The 10,307-nt window shown below is 43.4% G+C and overlaps 1 protein-coding gene across 1 annotated transcript; it reads right to left on the bottom strand.

The window, feature by feature from the left end:
- Positions 1 to 3,798: 3,798 nt before the first annotated feature.
- Positions 3,799 to 4,566, bottom strand: LOC137935328 (uncharacterized mitochondrial protein AtMg00860-like). The gene is made up of 2 exons (XM_068780000.1): positions 4,318 to 4,566; positions 3,799 to 4,254 (listed from the first exon to the last, which is right to left on the bottom strand). The coding sequence occupies exons 1-2, from the start codon at positions 4,564 to 4,566 to the stop codon at positions 3,799 to 3,801; spliced, it is 705 nt and encodes a 234-aa protein (XP_068636101.1).
- Between the last annotated feature and the right edge of the window lie 5,741 nt (positions 4,567 to 10,307).

The following is a 10,307-nucleotide window of genomic DNA, read 5'->3' as shown; positions in this document are numbered from 1 at the left end:
TGTCCTTAACTATGAGTTTTAATTCTGACCAGCAACCCATCACCCTTCATGAGAATCATGCACCCTCCCCTTGCACACTCCAGCAAATACATGTGGTAGACTCCAACAGTTGTAAGTTAATCTCTCTAATTATAGAATTTTTGGATTTATTTATGAAGCCACAGTCACTTCCTCCTATCAGAGCCTGTGACCATCGGATTCATCTCAAGATGGGCACTGAGCCAGTAGTGATGAGGCCATACCGTTACCCATATTTATAGAAAGATGAAATAGAAAGGCAATACCAACAAATGTTGGAGCAAGGCATTATCAAGTCCAGCAGGTCTCCCTTTTCGTCCCCAGTGTTATTAGTAAAGAAAAAGGACCACACTTGGTGTTTGTGTGGTGAGTACAGAGAATTAAATGCACAGACAGTCAAGGATAAATTTCCCATACCAGTGGTGGATGAACTACAGGGCGCAAAATTCTTTACTAAATTGGATTTACACTTCGGGTACCATCAGATCAAAGTACACCCTACAGATGTGGAGAAGACTGCCTTCCATACCCATCATGGCCACTTCGAGTTTTTGGTCATGCCATTTGGGCTCTCCAATGCCCCCTCCACATTCCAGGCGCTTATGAACGAGGTATTTTGACCACTTTTATGGAAATATGTACTTGTTTTCTTTGATGATATTTTGATCTGCAACCACAACTGGGAAGACCATATTCAGCATTCGCACTCTGTGTTCAACATCCTACATACCCATCATTTATTTCTCAAGCAGTCCAAATGCTCTTTCGGTACCTCCGAGGTCGCCTATTTGGGCCATGTCCTATTCGCATCATGCGTTCAGGCAGACAGTACTAAAATCTAGGTCGTTGTTGACTGGTCCACTCCACAATCAGCAACTGCCTTAAGGGGGATTATTAGGATACAATCACAAGTTCATCCGCGATTATGGCCAGATAGCAGCTCCTCTGACGAGTTTACTTAAACGGAATTCCTTCATTTGGTCTGATGCCACGACCTCCTCCTTTCCTCAGCTCAATCACACATTAGCCACAACTTCGGTGCTCCAACTTCCAAATTTTGAGGATCTATTTATTATAGAATGTGATGCTTCTGAGGGCGGCATGGGCGTGGTTTTACAACAACAAGGCCATCCAATTGCATATTACAGCCAACACCTTGCAAAACACCATCACAAATTAGCATCATATGAACGTGAACTTATTGGCTTAGCTAAAGCCATTCAGCATTGGAGGCCTTATCTTTGAGGTCACCACTTCCTCGTCCGCACCGACCACTATAGTTTGAAATAACTTTTGGAGCAACGCATTACCACTTCACGTCAATAGCATTGGCTCAGTTAATTGATGGGGTTCAATTTTCAGGTGGAATATAATCCAGGCCAACTCAAGAAAGGGGCTGATGCATTATCACACAGAGAGATATCCGAGCCCCAACTCAATGCCATCAGTCAACCACGATTCTTGTTGCTGGATTCTCTTTGGGAAAAAAATCAACAAACTCCTGAACTCCTAGCTGTGTTTAACAACATTGAGTAGCAGACCATGGACAGTGTTGTGGTCTTTGACCATGGACCGAGTTATCCTACGATGGGAGAGGTTTTCTGGAACTTCCGAGCTTGAATCTGGTTTCCGACTTTTCTCTGGACGACCTATGGTTGCCGATGAGGGTGAATACATAATGAAAGTGTGCAGGAGAGGAGAAATCGAAACGGAAGAAGGGGATTAAGACTCGTCGAAGGAAGTATTCACCTTGGGTTCCTGGGGAACGCCGACCCTGGTTCCTTTGGGAGAACGCTGATCCCGTAATCTTTTATTTTCCTTCATTCAAACTAGCCAGCCTCATAAACACGGGCTCGAGTTCCAGAGTTGAAAATTATTACAAAATTTCCCTTGGGCCTTACATTAATAACTTAAGGAATATAAACTACCAAAGCACGTCACCTCTCTACTAAGTCACTGAGTCGACTCGTCCTCTTCGCCTCTGGGCTACTCGTTCCGCTATCGAGTCCACAACATGATTCACCTCCTAGAAAATGAGGTTGTCCGCAAGCTCGAATGTGGGGTAGACTTGTTGGAAGACTTTGAGGTCCTCCCATGTGGCCGAGGTGGCATCACTGTGAGACCATTGAACCAACACCTCTCGGCACTGGGCATTATAATGAGCCTACAATATTTTATATGGCTTAAGAGAGAGTTGACCATCGTCCATGGGCGGTAGGACCAGAGGGAGCAGAGGGACACTGCCTTTGAAAGGCTTGAGGAGGAACACATGGAAGACGTCATGTATCCAGGCATCAAGGGGCAATTGGAGCCTATATGCGATGTCTCCAATCTTTTGAGAAATCTGGAATGGTCCAAAATATTTGTTGGAGAGCTTGTGCCTGCTGCCTGCCACCAAAGCTTGGCGGTAATGCTGGAGTTAGAGCCAAACAAAATCACCTGTGTTACAGTGAATGTCCTTGCGCCCTTGATCATAATAGGTTTTCATACATGCTTGGGCTTGGCTGAGTCTCTGGCGAATAATTTGCAATAACTGATCTCTATCCAAGAGAGCTTGATCAACTACTTCGACTCGGGTGGAGCCATGATCATAGGAAAGGAGACGTGGAGGGTCCCTGCCATACACTATCCAAAATTGGGTGTCCTTCAATGCGGTGTGGAAGGAAGTGTTGTAGGAGTACTTTGCCCATGGAATACAATCCACCCACCTCTTCGATCGATCACCTACCAAGCACCGTAAATACATGGCAATGGTGCAGTTGAGCACTTCAGTCTGACCATCAGATTGAGGGTGATAGGCTGAAGAAAAAATCAGTTTGGTGCCGCAGAGATTAAAAATATCCAGCCAAAATTGACTTGTAAAAACAACATCCCAATCACTGACAATAGACTCCGGAATGCTGTGGAGGCGAACAATGTGTGTGAAGAAGACTTGGGCTACTGATGCTGCCGTGTATGGATGCTCCATGGGGATGAAATGACCGTATTTAGAGAAACAGTCCACAACCACCAAAATAGCTGATTTCCCAAAAGACTTTGGAAGACCCTCAATAAAATCCATAGACAAGTCGGCCCATACTATGTAGGAAGCTGCAGTGGTTGCAGTACCCCGGCCAGTGATAAATGCACCACTTTGTTTCTCTGACACACCTGTCAAGCGGCTACATAGGCTATAATGGAGGATTTCAAACCATCCCAATAAAATTCTCTGCGTATCCAAAGTAGGGTCTTTTGAATCCCTTTATGATAGCTATCATGGTATGCTGCTACGACCTGCACAATGAGAGGAGAAGACTGTGGCAGATAGATGCGGTGCTAATATTGAATAAGATCGTTATGCACAACCCAATCAGGGCCCAAAATTTCATCAGAAATTTGCTGCCTTAATTTCTGCAATTCCAGGGTGGTTCGGTGGGTGTCTTTGATGGATTCCAATAAGACTGGAGTTGAGTGACTGATGGCAGATAATTGGGGGGAGTCTTCGAACCTGCAAGATAGAGCATCGGCCGCGGCATTCAATTTACTCGCCTTGTGTTCTATTGAAAAGTCGAATCTGAGCAATTTACTAATCCACTTTTGCTAAGGAGATGTAGAAATACATTGATCAAGCAAATATTTCAAGCTGTAATGGTCTATGTGGATGAGAAAATATCAGCCCCATAGATAAGGTCTCCAGTGACGGACTGCCTTTGCCAAGCCAATCAGTTCGCATTCATACGCTGGTAACTTGTGTTGCTTAATGGTGAGTTGCCGAGTGAAATTAGCAATAGGGTGGTTGGACTACTGGAGTATTGCGCCGATACCCCCTCCTGATGCATCACATTCAACTACGAAAAGCTCTTCAAAATTTGGCAATTGTAAGACCGGCACTGAGGCAAGGGTTGTTTTCAGAGTGTGGAATGCTGCGGTGGTGTCCTCATTCCAAACAAAGGCATTGCGACGCAATAGGTTATATAAGGGTGCTGCTAGTGCCGCATAGTTCAAAATGAATTTCCTGTAATAGCCGGCTAAGCCCAAAAAACCCCGCAAGGCTGAGACATGTTGTGGAGGAGGCCATTGTGTTGCTGCTGTAATTTTGTCAGGGTCCACTGTGACCCCTGACACTGTAATAATGTGGCCCAAATGAGCCACCTGTTGCTGCCCAAAAGTACACTTGGTTCTCTTCAAATAAAGTCTATGAGCGCAGATCAGTTGGAAACCATATGTAGATGCTCTAAATGTTGAGGCCATGACTTGCTGTAAGCCAAGATATCAGAAAAAAAAAACTAACACAAATTTCCGGAGATAGCTAATGAATACCTTGTTCATTAAGGCCTGAAATGTTGACGGAGCGTTGGATAGACCGAAGGGCATGACCAGAAATTCAAAATGGCCATGGTGTGTCTGGAATGCTTTTTTGTGAATATCTGCTGAATACATACGGACCTGATGGTAGCCTGAGCGCAAATTGAGTTTGGTGAAGATTTGAGCTCCATGAAGTTCATCCAATAACTCATCTACAATTGGATTAGGGATCTTGTCTTTGATAGTTTTGGCGTTCCATTCCATATATTCCACGCAAAATCTCCAAGTGTTGTCTTGTTTCTTTACTAACAAGACCGGTGAAGAGAATGGGGAGGTGCTTCTACGGATTAGGCCTTGCTTCAGCATCTGCTTGCATTGCTTTTCTATCTCATCTTTCTGGAGATGGGGATATCGATAGGGCCTTACAACTACTACCTCAAAACCAGTTTTCAGTGAAATTCTGTGGTCACAATGTTGCAAGGGTGGAAGGCATGTTGGCTCCTGAAAGACATCCTAATAATCCCCCAATAATTTTTCTAAGTTAGTCACCGAGGGGAGCTGCTGTTGTAGTACATGCAAGTGAGGAGTGCGTTCAGTCTTGCTGCCCTGAAAAGTGTATTGATGGCCGGCCATCTCAAATCTCATAGTCAAGGCTGCGAAATCCCACAAAATGGGACCCAAAGTCTGTAGCCATTTAATCCCGAGAACCATGTTGAAACCGGCTAGAGGAATTATGAGAAATTCTGCATGAAACTGATGGCCCTCAAGGGAATACAACACTGCCTTTCTCACCATTAGCCACTAACATTGAGGCTGTTAGACGAGTCTGCACTGGAAGTTGCAATTGCTGAGCAGTATTGAAGCTAATGAAATTGTGGGTACTCCCCAAGTCAACCAGACTGAGAAGTGGTTGATCATTTACGAGAGCACACAACTGCATAGTTTTGGTGGAATGTAAGCCGGTAATGGCTTGTAGGGAAATCTCCGGTTCCTTCTCTTCTTCCAATGGCTCTGTGCATTCAAAAGTTTCCTCCTCATCAGTATCCACTTCTAACCAAAACAATTTCTGATATTGATGACCGAAGGTATATTTTTCATCAAAATTATAGCATAAGCCACGAGACCTTCTGTCTCCAATTTCTGCCCTATTCAATTTCCTTATGAATTTCGGTTGAGATGGACTTGGTTTGGGCACCGAAAGAGCGCTGGGAGGGGCTGAATTGCGCCATGGTGGTGTTGTGTGGGGGTTGCCAGCAGACTATCTTCCTCCCTGCCATGGGAGTCAGTGTGCCAAAAAATTTTGCTTGGCTTCAAGTGCTCTTGCCAAGTTCATCGCTCTAGCCAAATCGGTTGGAGCCAGGAGCTCCACTTCCCGGCAGAGGGCCTCTGTCAAGCCCATTGTAAAAAAACTGGCCTGCTGATCCACTTTGACTACCTTGCTGGCCCTGGCTAGTTTCTCTTGGAAGGCTTTTTGGTATTGTTCCACCGTGCTCATTTGACGTAACAACACCAAGTCCCCCAGGGGATTGTTTTCAGTTGGAGGCCCAAACCGAATGGAACACAAATCTTTAAATTAATGCCAATCTAAGTCGGGATATTTCAATTCAACCTGATGGCCCCATAGTTGTGCTTTGTGTAGCATATGGAAGGCAGCCAAAGCCACTTTATCACTGTCCGTTGTTCGTTGGTGCGAAAAAAATTTCTCACACCTGTAAAGCCATATCAATGGGTCCTCTGTCCCATTAAAAATTTTAAATTCCAATTTAGTGTACCTGGGAATTGTCCTTCCCCCGAGACCAAAATTTCCCCCTATCGCTGGGGGCTCTGTGCGCCCAACATATGGATGCCCCTGTCTGGGCGTAGGGCTCCTCCCCCCATCCTGTGGGTTGGAGCTTCTTCCCCCAACAATATCATATAATTTTTGTGATAAATTTTCAAATTGTACTTGTACCTGTTGGGCAACTCTATTGTCCAGTAATGCAACCAGACGTTCTTCGGTTTCCCCAGCTCTATCGTCATTGTGCTCCCTCTCAGCGTGCATCATCTCTTTGAACCCAAAAAACAAATCAGCATTGGTTGATGATTCTCCCATATTGACCCGCTCTGATACCAAGGTGTTGTGGTCTCTAACCATGGACCGAGTTATTTATGATGGAAGAGGTTTTCTGGAACTTCCGAGCCTGAATCTGGTTTCCGACTTCTCTCTGGGTGACCTATGGTTACCAATGAGGGTGAATACGGAATGAAAATGTGCGGGAGAGGAGAAATCGAAATGGAAGAAGGGGATTAAGACTCGTCGAAGGGAGTCTTCACCTTGGCTTCCAAGGAAATGCCGACCCTGGTTCCTTTGGGAGAACGCAGATCCCGTAATCTTTTCTTTTCCTTCATTCAAACTGACGAGCCTCGGGCTTGAGTTCCAGAGTTACAAATTATTACAAAATTTCCCTTAGGCCTTACATTAATAACTTAAGGAATATAAAATACCAAAGCATGTAACCTCTCTACTGAGTCACTAAGTCTACTCATCCTCTTCGCCTCTGGGCTACTCGTTCCGCTATCGAGTCCACAACAGATAGAAACTGGGCCATCCAAGACCACCTCATCCTGTACAAGATGCGGCTTTATCTACATTCAACATCAGCATTACTTCCCACCGTCCTTTCAACATATCACGATAGTACTTAGTTTACGTTTTCTGTCTCTTCTTCACTCTTATTAGGGTGAAGAGTATACTTGTAATATTGGTAGTTTTGATATCTATAAATATATACCTTATGGGGGAGGGTTTGAAAAAGGTCCATAACCTTTTATTCCTCATGTTTTCTATCAATGTCTTTTTCTCCATGACCTAAATCATGGAGTCCTAAAAATCAATATATGGGAAATTTTATTCCATTGGGCTGAGACGGATCCTGTGGAAGCCTCTTGGGAACCATTAGACGAATTCCGAGTACTCTATCCCACCTTTGATCTTGAGGACAAGCTCTTTCTCTAGGGGGGACTGATGTTATGGACTCCATAGCATCTAGAGTTACTACTAGACGTAGGAGTTAAATTTTGTCATTTACAGGTTTATGTAAGTAGCAGGGTTAGATGTAATTTGCTTTAATTTTGATGGGCCATTGCGTGGCCTTGGTTTGTAAGAGTCATCCCTAATCCTCTTTTATAAGGATGACGGGATTCTGAATGAAGGTAAGCATTAATCAAAAATTAGTTTAGACGAGATCAGATTCTCTCTCTGACGAGGTCCAAGGTTGAGCTCCCTTCAAAAGCTCATTATCTCATAGCAATAGGTCTTTCTAAGAATCCTAAAACCTCCTCAACGACGCAGGCCAATCTAGAACCTAGAGAGGATCGCCGAGTGATTCGATCCTTGGTGAGGGAGCTTAACACATCTTTAGATGTAAGTTCTAAAAAATTATTCTTACCATCGGTCATGTGCCATGAGAACCTCTATCCAAAATCTATATGTTCATTGGTACCTTGGTTCAGAGACAAACCTACAAAAATAAAATATCATCCCTGAGAGATCTCAATTAAGTTTGTTTTCTTTGGAAAACCATTTCCACTAATTTCATTGGGCATTCAAATTTGTTTGCACAATGATTATTGGGTGGCCACGACATTCTTGGTTAATTTTGGCACCAAATCTTGTTTGAAACCATTTGCATTCTTGATCTTACAATGGTGGGCGTAGAAACCTAATTGGTGCAATAGTGGCACCAAATATGAGGTATTGGAGAAAATTTTGTTGTTGTTTCTTTCATACTTCCTCCTAAGTGTGTTCTTATGAGAAAATGACATTTTGAGCTTTTGTTCACGTTAATACATTTCTTTTCAAAAATGTAACATATCACAAGATAGTTTGTCTATCATACCTGGTTACCTTGAAGCATTTGCCATGAGGCTTTCATTTGGTTCCTTTTTGCTTTTGTCAATTTCATGCCTTTGGGTATTACATTTTGTTTACAGCTAGTTAAGCCAATAATTTATTTGAAAGTAGAATTTCCAATTCATTTTCATAATTAGAATCACTTAGCTCTTTCGAAGATGTGGAGTTTTAATTTTCTTTTGACATGAGACCCATGCTACTTTATTTTTCTTTGGAGTGGTTGTATTCTGTTATGGACTCTATAGCATCACGAGTTACCAACAGGCGTAGGAATTAATGAATGTGTTTTTCAATTTCCATGTAATTGTTTCTTGGTTTGGTTTTGTCTTTGGTTTGGGTTGGTTTAGCATTTATTGGTTTGAACCATTGACCCAAGAGGTCTTTAGGGTTTTGGACGTCCTCAACCCTATTTAAGGGGACGGCTAGGGTAATGAGAATTATGAATTGAGTTCACTTTAGCTAACGTAATTTAGATAAATAGGTCAAGAGCTCCTTCAAGCTCTCTTCCATTTTTCCCCCAATTCTCCTTTTCGAAATTCAATTCCCTTCAACCCCTCATTCCATCTCAACATCAAGCAAGGTAATGGAAGGAAGAGAAGAGAGGAGGGTGACAAGATCCATGGCTCGTGAGGATCCTAACAACGTGGTATCAGACAGGTCCACCCTCGGTGATTCCTCTTCTCCAGAGGACATACGTCAAGTACTTTCAGAACTTCAACAACGATCCACTCTTCAAGGTACTGAAATTTCTCACATCAATAATACCTTACAAACACTGGAATCATCTCTACAAACCATCCTCCGACAACTTGCTGCACTTCAAGCACCAACACCACCACCAGCAACCAATTTTCAACCACAACCAGTTCCCCACCAACAATTCACACCACCACCAAATCCACCCCTGCGCCAACCAATGGGTTCAATGACCACTCATGCACAAGGACCATCAACGGTTCCCAGGTACTTTAAACTTAACTTTCCTACATATGATGGCTCTAAAGATCCTTTACTGTGGTTCACGAAATGTGAACAATTTTTCTATCATCAACAAACGGTGGAAATGGACAAGGTTACTTTAGCCGCCTACCACATGCTCGATGAAGCGCTCATGTGGTTCCATCACTACCGAAATGTCCATTCCATTCAGGATTGGCTGCACTTTAAACATGCTTGCCAGTTGAGGTTCGGACCTCCAACTAACAGCAACCCAGTGGGGGAATTGATCAACTATAAATAGACTAGCACCTTAGAAGTTTACCAAAAAACGTTCCAAGAAAGGTTGGCCCGAGCTAGTGAATTTGTTCCTCCTCACCTACATGTTCAGCTTTTTAATGCTGGATTGACAAAGGCAATTAGATTGGAAGTGGAATTACTTGGTCCGACAGATTTGGACTCAGCAATGAATTATGCCCGAGCTGTGGAACACAAATAGAGAGTTCTAAGAGAGTCTTTACAGCGAAAACCATTTTGGAACAACATAATACAGGGTACTGCATTTGGGCCACGTTTTGGGTCCTCTACCGCTAACCGAGTAGATCAGGCTACCAATGTGCCTCCACAGACTATGCCACATAAATTTTTTACTAAACAGGAAATGGACGCGAGAAAGGCAAAGGGCCTATGTTTTAATTGTGATGAACAATTCCTGCCATGCCATACTTGTAAACGCTTATTCAGTATTGAACTGTTGGAAGAAGATTCAGAAGAGCTTATTGAAAATGAAATTGTTGAAGAGGTACAGCAAGAACCAGAGCTCTCCTCCATGCCATGCATGGCCTGCGTACTTCTAATACCATGCAGGTAAAGGCCAGGTTACATCATCTCATGCTACTTGCTTTAGTTGATTCGGGCAGCACACATAATTTTATCAGTGAACCAGCCGCGCAACAATTGGGATTGGCCATTCAACAACAAAGGGGACTCTCAGTTTCTGTGGCCAATGGGGCCAAAATTGCAAGTGTGGGGTTATGTGCTAACACCCCTTTCACCATTGAAGGGCATTCATCTCAGGCGAATTTATTAGTCATTCCATTGGCCAGATTTGATTTGGTGCTCGGGGTCAAATGGCTCCAGCTATTAGGACCGATATTATGGGACTTTCAGGCTTGGA

The sequence above is a fragment of the Aristolochia californica genome, unplaced genomic scaffold (assembly GCF_029961685.1).
Source record: "Aristolochia californica isolate CCGP_79_NKW_82.1479 unplaced genomic scaffold, dmAriCali1.0.hap1 SCAF_6, whole genome shotgun sequence".
Taxonomy (NCBI): Eukaryota; Viridiplantae; Streptophyta; class Magnoliopsida; order Piperales; family Aristolochiaceae; genus Aristolochia; species Aristolochia californica.
Note: the sequence above shows the minus strand (reverse complement) of the source record. Positions and strands in the feature narration are given on the sequence as shown.

Excerpts from the sequence above, each read along its gene's own strand:
- LOC137935328 (XM_068780000.1), bottom strand. The coding sequence starts at position 4,566 with ATGGAATGGAACGCCAAAACTATCAAAGACAAGATCCCTAATCCAATT. Across the intron at positions 4,255-4,317 it reads TTCAGGCCTTAATGAACAAG|CAAGTCATGGCCTCAACATT; the intron begins GTATTCATTAGC and ends CTTGGCTTACAG.